The sequence below is a fragment of the Lucilia cuprina genome, chromosome 5 (genome assembly GCF_022045245.1).
Source record: "Lucilia cuprina isolate Lc7/37 chromosome 5, ASM2204524v1, whole genome shotgun sequence".
Lineage (NCBI taxonomy): Eukaryota > Metazoa > Arthropoda > Insecta > Diptera > Calliphoridae > Lucilia > Lucilia cuprina.
Window position 1 is genome coordinate 7,477,626 of NC_060953.1, and position 17,851 is coordinate 7,495,476.

Consider the following 17,851-nt stretch of genomic DNA (forward strand, 5'->3'; position numbering starts at 1 on the left):
AGAAAAGTTTTTCGCATAAAAGAACATTTTTTCTAAAGAAAAGTTCTTTACACAACAGAACAACTTTTCTTCACAAACAGAAGAGATTTTCTATAGAAAAGTTCTTCACAAACAGAACATTTTTTTCTACAGAAAAATTCTTTACAAACGGAACAACTTTTTTGCAGAATAGTTTTTCGGACAACAGAACAACATTTCTATAGAAAAGTTTTTCGCAAAATAAAACAATTTTTCTATAGAAAAGTTATTGACAGACAATTTTATCTATAGAAAAGTTTATCGCACAACAGAACAAATTTTCTTCACAAATAGAACATTTTTTCTATACAAAAAAATCTTTACAAACAGACCAACTTTTCTGTAAAAAATTTTCTTTAAAACAGAACAACTTTTCTACAGAAAATTTCTTCACAAACAGAACAACTTTTCTATAGAAAATTTCTTCACAAACAGAACAACTTTTCTATAGAAAATTTCTTCACAAACAGAACAACTTTTCTATAGAATAGTTCTTCACACAACAAAGCATCGTTTCTATAGAAAAGTTCTATACAAAACAAAAAAGTTCATAAAATCGCTAGTTTTGTTAGAAAAAAACCGCTAAAATGTCACTCTGTAAATCATTGACACAACAAAAACGTCAATTACATGTTTTTATTTTACTTTGTTAATTAAGTTTTACTTTTTATTTCATGAAATTTCTTTTTATTACAATAATATGTAGTAAAGTGTATTTTTATTAGATTAGTAAAATGTTCCAATAGTGCTAAAAGATAAAATAAAATTCTTAAAACTAAAATGAAATAAAAAGAAAAAATTGTTTGTAAACACTAATTAAAATATAAGCGAATTTTTAATATTAAAAAAATAATAAATGAGACAAGAAGAAAACAACTTAAACAATATCACTTCTTCAAACAATTTTTGAAAAAAAATTGTCTCCTTTACATAGCATCGAAATGGAAACGATGGGCTTCTTGTAATTTTTCCTGTTTATCCTCACGTTTCTCCTTAATGTAAAGCACTAAAATGATGAGTACTATAACCAAACAAGTACCACCCAAGGCCACTACACTCATAAGAATTAATTTGCTGGGTGTCACAAACAATTGGGCCTTCCAGCGCTGTGGATCTTCTATGGGTTTGGGTACCACTATTATTTGCGAATTGGGTATAAGCTGGGTAAAGGGACGGGACATATGGCCCAGTCCCACGGTCAGAGAATCAACAAAATTAGGTGTTCTACCCAGGCCGAAGATGGTGTAGGGTAATTGTAAAGCAAAATAGGAGGATTGAGGCAATTGCACAGAGGAGCCACGCTGTAGATCGCCATCCTGGGTGGTGGTAAAGTAGGTGATGCGAGGTCCTGGCAAATTGGTGCCATAGGTACGTTTCTTGCGTCCTAAGGCGGTATGCATAGTGGGATTCTTTTTGTTAACCAAACCCGTTAAAACAATAACTTTTACAAAATTAGCATCATAGTCTAAAGTATTGCGGAAAGCCAAAGGTCTGTATTGGCCATTTTTGGTTTTCTGTATTAAAATCACATCTAGGACACCTATTTTATTAAAACAAAAATGTCAATTTATTGTTTACACACTTAAAGGTCAATAGTACTTACCATCTTGATAGAAATCATAGAAAGCTCCCGCCACAGTATCATTACCCAAAGGATTTAAAGCATTCCACTTAACCTCAAAAGTCCTTTTCAACGGAGGATTACACATTTTACAGGGAACATTTTCCAGCAGAAACGTCTGCATGCGTTTAGGGCCCGTTAAGGTTTGTAGAGTCATTATAAGATCCGGATAACCATCCATATTAAAGTCACCACTGCGAGCAGTAATGGTTTTCAAATAAACATCATCTTTAACGGGTGGCACAAAACCCCAAGTGACAGCCTGAGGATCTTTAAAATTGACATGAACATCACGGAAATTTGAGCCATCATGTACAAGAATTGTGGAATTGTTGCAATCTTTGTGAAAGCACACGGGCAATATAATATTCTCCACACCCTCCAATTCAAAATCGGCAAATACCGCTTGACCTAAATTATAATCGGTACCCACTATGGAAATATCGATGGTGTGATTAAAAGTAAAATCTTCCTTTTGCTCGCCATAACGGCCATACCATACTTCATAGTGTTTATCGGTTTGTACAAATAAATCTGCCATAAAATCACCATTCAAATCCAAATATGCATTTGCATTGGGTATCTTAATACTGGCCGGTAAGGCATTTGTTTCCGTAGGTATTGCTTGACGCTTTTGCTGAGGTGGTTCTCGAGATTTTTGGAAAATCCAAAACATACGATCACCCGTTTCATTCAAACCATACAGATCTATAATCATGTCACAATTATAATCTAAAGCCAAAGGTTCTCCCAGGGTTTGTAGCAAAGGATTAGCTGATTCTGGGGTGCAATTTAAACCTTCCGGACCGCCCCAATGCACAAAAACACTATACAAATCATGACGGGAGTCTTTAGGTTTCAAGGTCACCAGCACATCCATTAAGGCATCACCATCAAAGTCACCTGGCACCACGCTAGTGATTTGATGATTTTCATAACTACAATAAGGACCATTTCTTAAAAAGGGTTCTGTTTCGGCTCCTGTAGGAGAGTAAAATTTTGTTTAATTTTACTTTAAAGTAAAATAATTTTTGCATTTAATTACCATATAATATTTGCAATACTTTCATATTATCCCTTATAAGAAACACATCAGTCAATTCATCGGAATTAAAGTCTCCAAAGGCAGCAACTACGCCTTCCTTGACAGCACCAAACACTTCATTGGTAATATCACTAGCATGGGAAAACACACAAAGGCTAAACAGCATTAAGCCTAAGAGCCCACATTTCATATTTGTATTCTTTAAAAACATGTTAATATTTGCTTAAAAATTAATAATTAATTAAAACATTTTTCTTTTTTTGCCTTAAACGAAAAAAATCAATTTTTGCCAGCGTTAAGAGAGAAAGCACTACTTTGAAAAAAAAAAAAAAACACTTTTTATTAGTTTATTATTTATTTCAATAATAATATATTAACTTTATTTGTTTAAAGTTTAAATTTATTAATTTTTATAAATTTTCTATTTTTAAGCAAAAAAATTTCACACAAAATATATGAGTCAATACACAGTTTTGTTGATGTGTTGGAGTATGATGAAAATAGAGAAAAACAATGAGTATTAACAAAGAGTATTAAAATGAGGCTGACATCACAAATGTCAATTTTTTTTATAACAACATTGACAATTAAAGTTAGCAAATTTATATATAATGAAAACAACAACTAAGCTCTTGTTTACATCTGCATAAATAAACTTAAAGTAAAACAAAGAAATAAAGTCAGCTGTCTCAGGGTTGTAACATTTGGTACTATTGCTAACAGTGTTAACCATTAAAGGAAAATAAATGATTTTGGAACTTTTATAGAGATTTTGTACGAAAGCAAATGAATATTTAAATGTAATTTTACAAATAAAACGTATATTAAAACAGCTTGTTTACAATAGGAACCGCTGTCGACAAACCAAACAAAAGTAGCTAGTTACGACTGTCAACTAGATATACAAGCCGATGCAACATTATCGGCGTCGGCGATACAACCATTTTAGGGTGGCGGCGTCGGCTTATTATAGAAAATATCGGCTCAATTTAACTTTTTTTTTGCAGAAATTGACCGCGTTTATTATATTGAAAAAAACTGTATAATCGGCGATGGCGGTGCCACCATTTTAGGGCGGCGGCTTCGGATTATTATAGAAAATATCGGCGGCGGTAAAATTGTAGGCTAAATTTAACTTTTTCTGCAGAAATTTACCTTAAAAGCGTTTATTATATTGAAAATTGTGTGTTAAATAGAAACCTGTCTCTTTATTAGTTTTTTTTCCTGCAGAAAATGGACTTTTATAGTAGTTTTCTCAATTTTAATATTTCTCAATATTGTATTGTATGGTTTCTCAATATTGTATGGCAACTCTTTTCAACTTACAATAAGAATTTAAAATAGTGGCAACTCCGTTCTAATTGGTAAAATTATTTTCCGAAAGACATATGCCATTCCAACCTTTATTAGCGGCTAATTTACATATATTTCACCTACTATCTTCAACCTGTTTTCCGGCTTTTGTCTTTTTTGATTTATTTCACTTATTCGTATATTATTTGCAAATAAATTCTTCGACTTTTTTCTTACAAGTTAGTCGACTTTTTGACAATACCCCAGAAAAAGTCGATTGTTTGATTCTTTTTTTAAGCTGATTTATAGAACCCTAACATTAAATACAACTCTGCATTAAAATTAAAAAAATCCCCTTTTTAAAAATGATAAACAAAAAAAAAAAACAAATCAGCTATAATAAGAAAACGCCATTTTGTAATAAATCATTTGTGCTTGAATTTTCAATTGTTAAAGATAGATCGCAGTAATTCTATTCTCAGAATTAATAAAAAATGGAAAAAATCCACGATTTTTTGGGTAAAGTTAAAAAACTTTCTGCTTCTTTCGCCAAAGATGTTGATGGAATTCTAAAACGTCTCACCGATCCCGATAAAACCAAATTACAACTTGATCTTGAAGTCTGTCAACTTTATGAGAACATAATGCAGGCCAATCTGTATTTGTGCGAAGTCAAATGTATGATTTTTCAAATGCGTCACGATTTGTTTATGATGAAAGAGGAATCAGAGGCCAAATTGGATCCCAAAAAGAAAAAGGAAAAGAAAGAGGAAAAGGAGAAACTTGTCTTATTGCTTTACAATGCCGAGGAGGCATATGACGAGCGTAAAAAGGAAACCATTAAAATATTGGTAGACATTGTGGAGAACGGTAATAAAAGAAAATTTACTTTGGATGAAATCGAACTATGGAAGGAAGCACAGAATTTTATTAAAACGAATGTTGCCCGTATGAATATGTAAAGTGTAATTGTGTTATTTTACATTGATAAAATGTATATATGAAATGAATTAACTCCAATAAAACTATTTGAAATAAAAAAATGTAAATTTTACAATAAACCCCTTTTCTCTCTTCCCTGTAGGTTTTAATGGACTCATTTTTGTCATATAAATTTCTAAGATACACTAAGGATATTTTAAGAACCAGTGATCTATAAGTTCTTAAAAAAATAGCAGTAGACTTATTTCAATTATTTCTATATATCCCCCCTATCTAACCTAATAAGAATCTCACACTTTCCAATTGGCAACATTACTGAAAGGCCGTTATGTTTTTTCTCCAACTGGCAACTCTCCGCAAACATATGTTTATTTGATGAACAACCCTGTGTTATTAACCTTTCTCTTATCAATGACAGTTACCTTTCAATTGTCAAAATTCTAGCAAAAAAAATCAACAAACGTGCTTTTTACACATTAAAATTACTTTAAAATTACACATGCTCTTGAATATATTGTAATAAAAGTAAAAAATAAACTACTTACAGAAAATATTATATAGTGACAGTGTAAATCTACAATTAAACAACAGGTAAACAATATACATATGTGTGAAAAGTTGTAAAGTAAGGGTAATTTGGAGTTTCAAAGAAAAAAAACCCCAACTAATTGCAAGCATATGATGTATGAAAAGAACAAATTTTTTGGTGTACGTGACTTAAGGTTCAGTATTAATGGTGGCCACATGCATATATACAATTTGAGTTCAAACCTACATAAAAACCAAAATAAACAACAAAGAACAACAACAATGAATACATAAATGAATAATAAGAAGTTTTTGTTCGATGTTTGTTGATTGAAGTACTAAGTTTTTGGAAGTCATTACAAAATTTATTTTTAAACGTAAAGGTTGTGTGCAGTTTTTTCTTTTTTGAGAAATTTAAAATATTTATAAAAAGTAAAAATTTGTTAAATAAAAATAAATCTTAAATACTAATAAAAAATAAATAAATTTATAAACATTTAAAAAAAATATATAAAACTTTTTCCATAACTTTTGCTTGGAAACATTTGCATGTTTGTTATTCTTGCATAAATTTAAATTATACAATATTTTTTTGTGTGTTACTATTTATAAATTAAACAAAAACAAATTTTTTTATAAAAAAAACAAAACAGGAAATCTTATTCAAAATAAACAAATAAAAAACACAACCGTTTTAATTAGTTGTTAACTTTGTGTGAGCGTGTGTGTGTGACATTTGATGATAATTATTGGCCAAAAACCAAATACATAAATATATAAACAAAAGCTAAATATTACTAAAAAGGTGAGTCAGTTAATAAACTTGTTCAAGGTGTTCCCATTTTTGTACAAAAAAAAAAAACAAACTTTAAACTAATTGTAGTGTTTAATAATTTACTAAATGATTGTGGCAAATTCTTTATAATTAAGTTTGTTAATGATGTTTGTTGCAGCAAACTTAATATGTTGCAAGTTTCTTTAGCAGCCCTATCAAACATGTATGCTGTTGTAATTAAATTACATTTTTGCGTTTTTTTGTTTACATTTGCTATTATTACTATTAAAAGAGAGAAAATGATAATAAGAGAATTGCCATTAGCAAAACGTATGTTTAAACATTTACCGTTATATACATCACTGTACATATGTACAGGGATTCTTACTTCTCTTTATAAATGCATTTCATCAGCATTAATTTTGTATTTATATAAAAAATATTTAAAATTCCTTTATTTAATACAAAATTTTATTTTGTAAAATTTGCTAAAATGTCCTAAAACATTAATGCACATGCAATTGTTTTGTGTAAATTTTAGTTTACAGAAGAGAGAGAGAGTGATAAGAAGAGTTGCCAAAATTAAAAAAATGTTGATCCTTACATATTGAATGATGCCATATAATAAAAATTATTATTGCGAATAAAAATCACCATTGTTTAATTAAAAAATAGAATAATTTAATTTTTGCAGTTAATATGAAAAATTTTATACAAAAATAGTTATTTTTAAACAAAAATAAAATATTTAAAGTTAAAATTAAATAATATTTACAATTATTTACATTTAAATGTTGAATTTACATGTGTTTGTTTACATTTTGTTTAACAAGATAGTGACAAGAAGGGAGATGCCATAGGTAGAAAAATGTTGCCATTTATCCTTGCCATCTTGTAAAAATAAGGAGGGGGGTTGCCATAAACAATAACTGCTAGTATTTACCGTAATAAAAAGGCAACATTGTTAAAATAACATAAAACAGAAAAAAAATTTAAAATTTTACATAGAATAAACAAAATTTTACAAAAATTTGTTATTTTTCAACAAAAATAAACTGTTTTAATAAAAAAAAATTATCTCTAAATGTTAAATAAATAAAAAAACTAACTTATCTCTTGGCATTCTTATCTTTATAGCCAACATGTTGGACATAGTCCAACCAAATGCCGCTATCAATAGCGCTCAACCTCTAACAAATGACGCCTCAACACCAATCACCTCAACTGAAGTGGTTGTGGTACGTGCTAAACCGAAAAAAGTGTTCAAACCTAAAGCTCGCCTTAATCGTATACCACAAAGTTTACTCGATGATCCACAGCTGCAAAAGGCCATTGAACGTTTACCCTCAAATTACAATTTTGAAATACATAAAACCATATGGCGTATTAAGGAAATGAAAGCGAAAAGAGTAGCACTACAACTACCCGAAGGATTGCTAATGTATGCCATGGTTATTAGTGATATAATAGAACGTTTTACCGAGGCCGATACGGTGATAATGGGTGATGTTACTTATGGTGCCTGTTGTGTTGATGACTATACCGCCAAAGCTTTAGGTGCTGAGTTGTTAGTGCACTATGGTCACAGTTGTTTGATACCAGTCGATCAGACAGAGGGCATTAAAGTTTTGTATATATTTGTTGATATCAAAATAGATCCTTTACACTTTTTGGACTCTGTCAAGTTGAACTTTAAGCCAGAGGATGGACAAATGGCTTTAGTTAGTACTATACAGTTTGTGACTACTTTACAGGCTGCCTCTATGGAATTAAAGTCAGCCGGTTATGATGTGATAGTACCACAGGCTAAACCTTTAAGTCCTGGTGAAATATTAGGTTGTACCTCACCTACATTGCCAGAAACAACAAAATTAATTATTTATCTAGGGGATGGACGTTTTCATTTGGAATCGGCTATGATAGCAAATCCAAAATTGAAGGTAAGTGTTGGTGGGTCTAATAGATTTCTTACTTTATCGTAGAGAAAAACTGTTATACTGACAATTTTTCATTGGTTAAAGATTATAATAAACTTGATTCCTCTTTCCAGGCCTATAAATACGATCCCTATGAAAAGAAATTCACCATTGAAGAATACGATCACTTAACCATGCAGTCTATGCGTTATGGTGAAATAGAAAAAGCCATGAAAGCCAAAAAGATCGGTATTATTTTGGGCACTTTAGGACGCCAAGGCAGCTCGAGAGTACACAAATTTCTTGAAAAACGTATAAGAGCCAAAGGCTACGATTCCACCACTATTTTACTATCTGAAATCTTTCCCCAAAAACTGGCACTATTCGATGATATAGATGCTTTTGTACAAATCGCCTGTCCACGTCTCTCCATTGACTGGGGTTCTGCTTTTGCCAAACCTTTACTGAATCCCTATGAGCTGTCGGTCGTCTTAGGAGATGTTGAATATACACCACACAATTCTGCCCCCAAACAAGATTCCTATCCCATGGACTTTTATGCCAGCGGTAGTTTAGGTCCTTGGACACCCAACTTCAAGCCACCAGCTTTGGGTGAATGTGAAAATAAACCTTCGGCCGACTGTTGTGGCCGTTGTACTAGAGCCGAATTGGAAAAGGATGATGAGGGTAAAGTGGTAACAAAAGTGGTGGATATTGATGATTTGTTAGACTTTAAAAAGGGCTAAATGGAAAAGGCATTAACAAAAGCTGATACACTACCCTTCTCAAATAAAAAAACTTTATTATTTTAAGTTTTATTGTTGTATATGTATGTTGTATACCTATATAAACTTGAGACTTAAACAAATTGATTATAATTTAAGTAAGCTTAATTTTTTGTTAAAATTATGGCTTTTAGTTTCAATTACATTTTTTAGTTTTTTTCATTTTTATTTACTTTAGAAGTTATAGAATTTTTTAGTTAAATTTTAGTTTTCTTATAAATATATTATGGCTTTTTTATTAAATATAGTTTTATATGAATAAATTTATAAAAAAAATTAAAAAAAAATAGTTTATAAAAATATATTTAAAAATTAAAGAAGTTTTATTTATAAATATGTGAAATATCAACAAAAACGGATATCTGTAAGAACGTTGGGAAAAAAACAATATTTTTAAAGAAATTTAGAAAAAATTTAATAATTTAGTTAAAAACAAGTAATTAAAGACAATAACACTTATATTTCCCCTTAACAAAATGTCTGGCAACACTGTTTATGTATAAAACATTGAAAATGTCCTTAACATTGACAGCAAACTTTAGTTGCAAACATCCTTAAAAAACAAGGCTCTTAAAGCATAAATCCAAAAATATATTTAATAAATTAATTCTAATTAATTGATTTTTATAAAAAAAATCCCAAAACAACAAATTTTTAATAATTTTATAAAAATAACCTTTTTATTCTTACCTCAACTGTCAACAAACATTTACAGAGCTAAAATATATCTATAGTATATAAACATGTTGCTAACATTAAACACAACATGTCTACATTTATTTATTTACACTTTTTGTTTGTGTGTAAACATTGCCAGAGGTGAATTTCTTTTGCTTTTATATTGTTTTTTTTTCAACTGTCAAACACAGCTGTGTTGCTTATGGTTTTTTTTATGTTTACGTTTTGTTTTCTAGTTTTTATTTGTAAATTTTGTTAATTAACTTTCTAAAGTTATAGTTTTTTGTTAATTTCTTAGAAAATATTAAATAAAATAAACCAAATATGTTGAAAAGTAATAATTTTAATAGGTAAATATTTAAACACAAAAATATTAATAAATAATTGAAAAACTAGCTAAAAATGTTTAATAACTCAACAAGTAGAGATAAAAAACAAAAAAATACCTACTTTATATAAAATAATATTATCTTTAAACTAATAAATAGCATTTATTTGTTTCTTGTTTTTTTTTTTTTTTGCTTTAAAAAGTATTGTCGATGATTTAACAGCATTTAGTACAACAGAAAATGTGGAACAATTAAGACCATCCAGCTTGGAACAAACTACCACATTTCAAGAACAACACTCTTTAAATAACAATAATATAAAACAACAGTCTAATGTTAATACAGCTGTAGCTAACAATGACAATTCTCAAACAGAAGCTACCATCTCCCTAGCTGCTTTACAACTTACAGCTGGAGTGCTGCAATCATATGCACCTCCCATAGCCAAGGCTAGAGGACAACTTAAGGAGTTAATGTAAGTTATAGGATAAACTTTTCTCTATTTATGTTTAAGATTTAAAGGAATTTTTTCTTTTAGACAAAAACAAAATAAAATCTATATTGATTTATCGGCAGAAAAGTTTAAACTGGACAATGCTGAGGTTGCCAAATTACAGGATATGGTGAGTAAAGAAAAGAAAATTAAAATTTTTTTTCTATAGAAAAATTTCTTTGTAAAAGTGTTTTAAAGGAAAATATATTGTCTGAATTGATTTCTATACGAAAGTTACTTTTGTGAAAAGCTTCTATAGAAAGTGTCTTGTCAATATAGTTTTCTATAGAAAAGTGTCTTGTCGGAACAGTATTCTAAAGAAAAGTGTCTTGTCAGAACAGTATTCTAAAGAAAAGTGTCTTGTCAGAGCAGTTTTCTATAAAAAAAGAGTCTTATAGTAACGGTTTTCTATTGGAAAAGTTTTCTATAGAAAAATAAATTTTGTATAGAATAGTGTCTTGCCAGAACAGTTTTCTATAGAAAAGTGTCTTGTCAAAATAGTTTTCAATAGATAAGTGTCTTGTCAGAACAGTATTCTAAAGAAAAATGTCTTGTCAGAACAGTTTTCTATAAAAAAGAGTCTTATAATAAGGGTTTTCTATAGAAGCGACTTATCTAAGAAGTTTTCTATAGAAAAGTGTCATATCTAAAATGTTTTATACAGAAAAGTTTATTATCTGAACAATTTTCTAAAGAAAAGTTTTCTAAAGAAAAGTGTCTTGTCAGAACAGTTTTTTTAAAGAAAAATGTCTTGTCATAACAGTTTTCTATAAAAAAGTGTCTATAATAACGGTTTTCTATAGAAGCGACTTATCTAAGCAGTTTTCTATAGAAAAGTGTCATGTCTAAAAAGTTTTATACAGTAAAGTTTATTATCTAAACAATTTTCTAAAGAAAAATATATCGTCGAAACAGTTATCTCTAAAAGAAATTTATCTGAACAGTTTTGTATAGAAAAATGTCTTATATAAACAAATTTGCTATAGAAATGTATCTCATATCAAGAGTTTTCCATAGAAGTTTGTTTTCTGAATAGTTTTCATTAGAAAAATATCTTATCTGATCAGTCTAAACTGTTTCCTATATAAAAAATCTTATCTTGACAGTTTTCTATAGAAAATTTCCTTAGCTAAACAGCTTTCTAAAGAAAAGTCTTATTGGGACTGTTTTCTAAAGTAAAGTGTCTTGTCTGAAGAGTTTTCTACGTTCCCATGACTCTCAATCGGCCAAAGATTATCAAGAGCTGTATCAACTGTCTTATCGGGCCTGTTTTCTCTAGGATAGTGTCTTGGGTGAATAGTTTTCTATGTTCCCAAGACTCTTAATCGGCCAAGATTTACATGGAAGAGTGTCTTGTTGTTGCAACAGCTCGACTGTGGCCGATAGTTCTTTCGTGGTGAAAAAACTTTCGGTTGATACAGCTGTCGCTGGGTTGACAATCTTTGGCCGATTAAGACTCGGGTCGTTGCGGAGCGAAGATCCAATTGTCGTGGGAACGTAGAAGAGTGTCTTGTTCGAACCGGTATCTTAAGAAGACCCTTTTCTGGATAGATTTCTATAAAAATATCAACTTCGTTAGATGTTTCTTATTGAAAACTGTTTTGTGTAGAGAAAGAATCTTGCCTGAATAGTTTTCTACGTTCCCACGACTCTTAATCGGCCAAAGATTGTTAGCTCATCAAGAGTTGTATCAAATGAAAGTTTTATCCCCAGTAAAGAACATCCAGTCACAAACATTCTGTTACAACAGTTTTCTATAGAACATTTCGTTATCAAAACAGTTACCTATAGAAGATTCGTATCGTTTTATATAGAAGTGTGTCTTGTCTGAAACTAAGGAAGAGCCTTTTCTGAATAGTTTTCTATAAAAATAATATCAAGTTCGATAGATGTTTCTTTCTTATTGAAAACAGTTTTCTGTAAAGAAATAGTTTTATCTGAAAGCTTTCAAAATCAATTTTACTTCAGTTTCAAAATACATTTTAAATCACTTTTCAAAAACGTGCTTTTTATTAAGATTTCATAATCGCCGATAGAACTAATAAAGCTTTATCATAATACGATTATTTTCTCATAATAATCAATTCAAAAAACTTAATTATTTTAACATTTTCAAACATATTTCTCTTCCACCACAACACAACAATAAAATCCGTAATAAAAACTATTAAAAACATTAGAAAAATCATACAAATTTCAAACAATTTAATACGACTTCTATTAACAACAATATTATTGAAGTGTTTTTTGTTTTAAAACTTTTTTTGAACAAAAAGTAACTGTTAGACGTTAAATGAAAATCTTATCAATATTTAAACAAAATTGTTTAATTTAACGTGTAATTTGTTTCATTTTTTTATTGATTTAATTACTTTCAATAAAACGTTTTAATACAATGTATTCTTATTTAATCTTTATTACTTTTACAGATGATTAATGTTAAAGTTTGCAGAGAGAAATTGTTAAAAATTAAAAAACACATGCAGAATATCTATCAACGTACGAAAGTATTAAAGGTAAGTGATATAAAAATGTTTAATTAAGAATAAAACAAAAGGAATATAAAGATCTTTTTAGAGATGTTTCTATATAAAGGGGACTTCTCTAGACTCGATTCTAAGAAACAGAACTTCTTTTAACAATTGTCTATAGGAATAGAGAGAGAGAAAGGTCTTATATGAATGTAAAACTGTCAAAAAGTTTGATGTCTGGACAATACTCCATAAAGAGTGTCATATCTGTGCAGTTTTTATAGAAACCTGTCTTGTTCTGACTGTTTTCTTTAGAAGTATTAAGACAATACTCAATAGAAGTGTCATGTCTGAACAGTTTTATCTCAACTAACAGACTTCTATAATTTGTAAGAAACAGATCTTCTTTTAACAATTGTCTATAGGAACGGGTCTTATTGTGTCTTTACTAAACGGGCACTTCTCTACACTCTGAGAAACAGACCTTCTTTTAACAATTCTGAGAAACATATCTTCTTTTAACAATTGTCTATAGGAACGGGGGTCTTCTCTGATTGTAAAACTGTCGAAAAGTTTAATGTCTGAACAATACTCTGTAAACAGTGTTATATCTGTACAGTTTTCTATAGAAACGTGTGTTGTTCTGACGGTTTTCTTTAGAAGTATCTTGTCAAGACAGTACTCAATAGAAGTGTCATGTCTGAACAGTTTTCTATAGAAAAGTGAGTTGACTGAAAGTTTTTTTTAATAGAAAACTGTAGAAAAACGTCTCGACTAAACAAATTTCTATAGAAAATGTATTGACTAAACATTTTCTATAGAAAAATGTATTTACTAAACGGTCACTTCTCTACACTCGGTTTTGAGAAACAGATCTTCTTTTAACAATTGTCTATAGGAACGGGGGTCTTATCTGAATGTAAAACTGTCGAAAAATTTCATGTCTTGACAATACTCCATAAAGAGTGTATTCTCTGCACAGTTTTCTATAGAAACGTATCTTGTTTGGACTGTTTCCTTTAGAAGTATCTTGTCATGACAGTATTTGAAAGAAATGTCTTATCTGTAAAATTTTCTATAGAATAGTATGTGGACTGGAATGTTTTCTATGGAATAATGTGTTGTCTTTAAAGTTTCTATAGAATAATGTGTTGTCTTTAAAGTTTTCTATAGAATAATGTCTTGTCTTTAAAATTTTCTATAGAACAAAAATTTGTCTTGAATGTTTTCTATAGAAATGTGTGTTTTCTTCAAAGTTTTCTCTAGGAAAGTGTCTCGTTTGCATAGATTCTAAGAAAAGTATTTTGTCTCTCGAAAGTTTTCTATTGAAAAGTTTCTTGTACGTATGTTGTTGTATAGAAAATATCTTGTACAAACTGTTTTCTATCAAAAGTTTCTTGTCTAAACTATAAAGAAAAGTTTTTAAAACTAAACAGTTTTCTTTGGAAAAGTGTTTTAACTGAATTGTTTTCTATAAAAATAAGTCCTGACTAAATAGTTTTCTATTGAAAAGAGTCTAAACTAAACGATTTTTATAAAAAATGTGTCTTGGGTAAATGATGTTCTATTGAAGAGTGTCTGAACTAAATGTTTTTTAAGAGAAATGTGTACTTAACAGTTTTCTGTAGAGAAGTGTTTTGAAAAGAAAGATTCGTATACAAACAGTTTTCATTGAAAAAGTCTTAAATAGAGAGTTTTCCAAGAAATTTTTCTACACTAAACAGTTTTCTATAGAAAAGTGTCTTAAGTAAATGGTTGCTTATAAAAATGTGTCTTGACTAAATTTTTATCAAAGGAAATGTGTCTAAACTAAACCAATTTCTATAGAAATGTGTCTTGACTAATCGATGTTCTATTGAAGAATGTCTTTTTAAAATCGAACTGTTTTCTTTAAAGAAGTGTTTTGTTTGGACAGTTTCTAAACTTGTTTTTAAAAGGAAAAGTATCTAAACTTTGCAGATTTCTATAGAAATGTGCCTTGACTAAACAATGTTCTATTGAAGAATGTCTGGATTAAATGCTTTTTAAAAGAAAGGTTTATCAAACAGTTTTCTTTAAAGAAGTGTTTTGTTTGGACAGTTTTTAACTCGTTTTCAAAGGAATAGTGTCTAAACGAACTAGATTTCTATAGAATTGTGTGTTGACTAAACTATGTTCTATTGAAGAATGTCTGGATTAAATGTTTTTTAAAAGAAAGGTTTATCGAACAGTTTTCTAACTCGTTTTCAAATGAAAAGTGTCAAAACTAACCAGATTTCTATAGAAATGTGTCTTAACTATATGTTGTTCTATTGAAGAATGTCTGTACTAAATGTTTTTTAAAAGAAACGTTTATCGAAAAGTTTTCTATAAAGAAGTGCTTTTTAAAAGAAACGTTTATCGAACAGTTTTCTATAAAGAAGTGTTTTGTTTGGACAGTTTTTAAACCGTTTTTAAAAGGAAAATTATCTAAACTTAGCAGATTTCTGTAGAAATGTGTCTTGACTAAACGATGTTTTATTAAAGAAAGTCTGGATTAAATGCTTTTCAAATGAAACGTTTATCGAACAGTTTTCTAAACCGTTTTTTCTTTAGAAAAATGAATTTTTGGACAATTTTCTATAGAGAAGTGTCTTAACTGAAGGGTTGGCAAAAGGAAAGATTTCTGGTTTTGAAAGTTTTCTATAGAAGAGTGTCTTGACTAAGCAGTTTTATATAAAGTGAAGTCTTTACTAAACATTTCGCTACAAAAAATTGTTTTTACTAAACAGTTCTTTCTAGAAAATTTCGTGGTGAATAGTTTTTTATATAGAATTGTTATATGTATATAGTTTTCCTTTATAAAAAGTATATTCTTTACAAAATTTTCTATTGAAAAGTATATTTCTATAGAAAAGTGTCTTGACTAAGCAGTTTTATATAAAGAGATGTCTTTACTAAACATTTCGCTACAAAAAGTGTCTTAACTGTTCTTTATAGGAAATTCCTTGGTGAATAGTTTTTTATATTGAATTATTATGTTTGTATAGTTTTCCATTATTAAAAGTATTTTCTTTAGAAAATTTTTCATTGAAAAGTATATTTCTATAGAAAAGTGTCTTGACTAAGCAGTTTTATATAAAGAGATGTCTTTGCTAAACATTTCGCTACAAAAAGTGTCTTTACTTAACTGTTCTTTATAGGAAATTCGTTGGTGAATAGTTTTTTATATAGAATTGTTTTGTTTGTATAGTTTTTCTTTATAAGAAGTCTTTTCTTAAGAAAGTTTTCTATTGAAAAGTATCTTATGTTATAGAAAAGTGTGTAAAAAGAGAAGTTTTCTTAAAGAAAAAACAGTTTTCTATACAAGTGTCTTATTTGAGGTATTTTCTATGGAATAATGTTTTGTTTGAAAAGTGTATTTTAAAAAGAGGTTTTATTTTTATGAAAAAGTGTCTTGACTAAACTATATCCTATTGAAAAAAGTGTCTGGACTAAATATTTTCTAGAGAAAAGTGTCTTGAGTACATATTTTTTATAGAAAAGTGTCTGGACTAAATATTTTTTTATAGAAAAGTGTCTTGACTAGATTTCTTTCTATAAAATAGTTTTGTCTGGACAAGTTTTTATTAAGAAGAATTTTATTTGAAAGTTTTCTATGGAAAAGTTTAGTATGTTTTTCTATGAAAAAGTGTCTCAATTTGATCTGGAGTAAGAAAAATGTCTTGCTCGATAAATTTTCAAAAAGAAAGTGTTAATTGAAAAGTTTTCTATAGAAAAAATATTGTGTTTTAAAAGTTTTCTTAACGAGTGTCTTGTTTAAAGTGTGTTCTATGAAAAAATGTGAGTTTTCTATATAAAAATGTTTGGTTATAAAAGTTTCTTTAAAAAAGTGTCTTGACTTAACGATTTCCTAAAGAAAAGTGTCTTGACTAAAGATCTTTTTATAACATTTTTTTCTAGAAAAAGAGAGTTAATTGAAAAGTTTTCTATAGAAAAAATATGGTGTCTTAATAGTTTTCTTAACAAGTGTTTTGTTTAAAGTGTGTTCTATGAAAAAAATGTTTTGTTTAAAGAGTCTTCTTTATAAAAATGTTTGGTTATAAAAGTTTCTTTAAAAAAGTGTCTTGACTTAACGATTTCCTATAGAAAAGTGTCTTGACTAAAGATCTGTCTTAACAAGTGTCTTGTTTAAAGTATGTTCTATGAAAAAATGCCTAGTTTTCATAAAAAAGTGTCTTGACTAAAGATCTTTTTATAAAATTAATTTTCTAGAAAAAGAGAGTTAAGTAAAAAGGTTTTCTATAGAAAAAATATTAAGTCTAAATAGTTTTCCTAACAAGTGTACTGTTTGAAGTGTGTTCTATGAAAAAAATATCTTGTAAAGATGTTTTTATAAAATTGTTTAGTTTGAAAAGCTTTTTAAAGAAAATTTTATAAATTTTAAAAATTCTCTATAGAAAAGTGAGTTGTTTTAAAGAAAATGTTTTCTTTTGGAGTGAAATATTAATAAATTATTGTACTTACTGAGTTTTTGTTGAAATTTTCTTAGAAATTGTGTTAAAATAGAATAATTTCTTAAATATGCTTTCGAAAAACTTTGTTTTAAAATTTTATGGAATTTTATTTATATTTATTTTTTTCTAAAATTCTAGAAAAGAGCCATAAATATACAAACATGCAAAGAAAAAGAATTACAGCGTAAATTACAAAAACAGCAGCAGGAAGAATCTTTAATTGGTAAAATTAATTGATAATAAAAAAATTAAAAAAAATATATATTTTTTTATTTTTTTTTAATTTTATATAAAAAAAATATTTAATTTAGATAAATTAATCTAAAATATATAATTGTTAAACTTTACTTTTATTTAAACCTTAAAATAAACTTTCTTTAAATAATTAATTATTTTTTTTATAATTTTTTAAGAAAACATTTTTTTTAATAGCAAAAACTTTGGTGTTTTTTTAGTGAATTTCTTTTTTTTTCTAAAACCTA

General features: G+C 28.4%; 3 protein-coding genes across 5 annotated transcripts; 2 read left to right on the plus strand and 1 right to left on the minus strand.

The window, feature by feature from the left end:
- Positions 1–649: 649 nt before the first annotated feature.
- LOC111687019 (T-cell immunomodulatory protein) lies at positions 650–2,992 on the minus strand. The gene is made up of 3 exons (XM_023449425.2): positions 2,685–2,992; positions 1,622–2,620; positions 650–1,558 (listed from the first exon to the last, which is right to left on the minus strand). Exons 1-3 carry the CDS (start codon positions 2,893–2,895, stop codon positions 945–947), a joined length of 1,824 nt encoding a protein of 607 aa, XP_023305193.2. The 5' UTR covers positions 2,896–2,992; the 3' UTR covers positions 650–944.
- Positions 2,993–5,179: 2,187 nt separating this feature from the next.
- LOC111687020 (2-(3-amino-3-carboxypropyl)histidine synthase subunit 1) lies at positions 5,180–9,148 on the plus strand. 3 transcript variants are annotated; one of them, XM_046952211.1, is made up of 4 exons: positions 5,549–5,830; positions 6,101–6,252; positions 7,360–8,162; positions 8,273–9,148. In XM_046952211.1, the coding sequence occupies exons 3-4, from the start codon at positions 7,365–7,367 to the stop codon at positions 8,882–8,884; spliced, it is 1,410 nt and encodes a 469-aa protein (XP_046808167.1). In that variant the 5' UTR covers positions 5,549–5,830; positions 6,101–6,252; positions 7,360–7,364; the 3' UTR covers positions 8,885–9,148. The 3 variants fall into 3 exon arrangements, with proteins under 3 accessions (XP_023305194.1, XP_046808167.1, XP_023305195.1); XM_023449426.2 differs by lacking the exons at positions 5,549–5,830; positions 6,101–6,252 and adding an exon at positions 5,180–5,510; XM_023449427.2 differs by lacking the exon at positions 5,549–5,830 and having other exon boundaries at positions 5,933–6,252.
- A 722-nt stretch (positions 9,149–9,870) lies between these two features.
- Positions 9,871–17,690, plus strand: LOC111687023 (biogenesis of lysosome-related organelles complex 1 subunit 6). Its single transcript, XM_046953135.1, has 5 exons — positions 9,871–9,951; positions 10,133–10,405; positions 10,469–10,553; positions 12,853–12,939; positions 17,508–17,690. The coding sequence occupies exons 1-5, from the start codon at positions 9,926–9,928 to the stop codon at positions 17,604–17,606; spliced, it is 570 nt and encodes a 189-aa protein (XP_046809091.1). The 5' UTR covers positions 9,871–9,925; the 3' UTR covers positions 17,607–17,690.
- Positions 17,691–17,851: the final 161 nt, after the last annotated feature.

Excerpts from the sequence above, each read along its gene's own strand:
- LOC111687019 (XM_023449425.2), bottom strand. The coding sequence starts at position 2,895 with ATGTTTTTAAAGAATACAAATATGAAATGTGGGCTCTTAGGCTTAATG. Across the intron at positions 2,621-2,684 it reads AGTATTGCAAATATTATATG|GAGCCGAAACAGAACCCTTT; the intron begins GTAATTAAATGC and ends ACTCTCCTACAG. Across the intron at positions 1,559-1,621 it reads CTATGATTTCTATCAAGATG|GTGTCCTAGATGTGATTTTA; the intron begins GTAAGTACTATT and ends TTAATAAAATAG.
- LOC111687020 (XM_023449426.2), top strand. The coding sequence starts at position 7,365 with ATGTTGGACATAGTCCAACCAAATGCCGCTATCAATAGCGCTCAACCT. Across the intron at positions 8,163-8,272 it reads TAGCAAATCCAAAATTGAAG|GCCTATAAATACGATCCCTA; the intron begins GTAAGTGTTGGT and ends TCCTCTTTCCAG.
- LOC111687023 (XM_046953135.1), top strand. The coding sequence starts at position 9,926 with ATGTTGAAAAGTAATAATTTTAATAG. Across the intron at positions 9,952-10,132 it reads AAAAGTAATAATTTTAATAG|TATTGTCGATGATTTAACAG; the intron begins GTAAATATTTAA and ends TGCTTTAAAAAG. Across the intron at positions 10,554-12,852 it reads TTGCCAAATTACAGGATATG|ATGATTAATGTTAAAGTTTG; the intron begins GTGAGTAAAGAA and ends TTACTTTTACAG.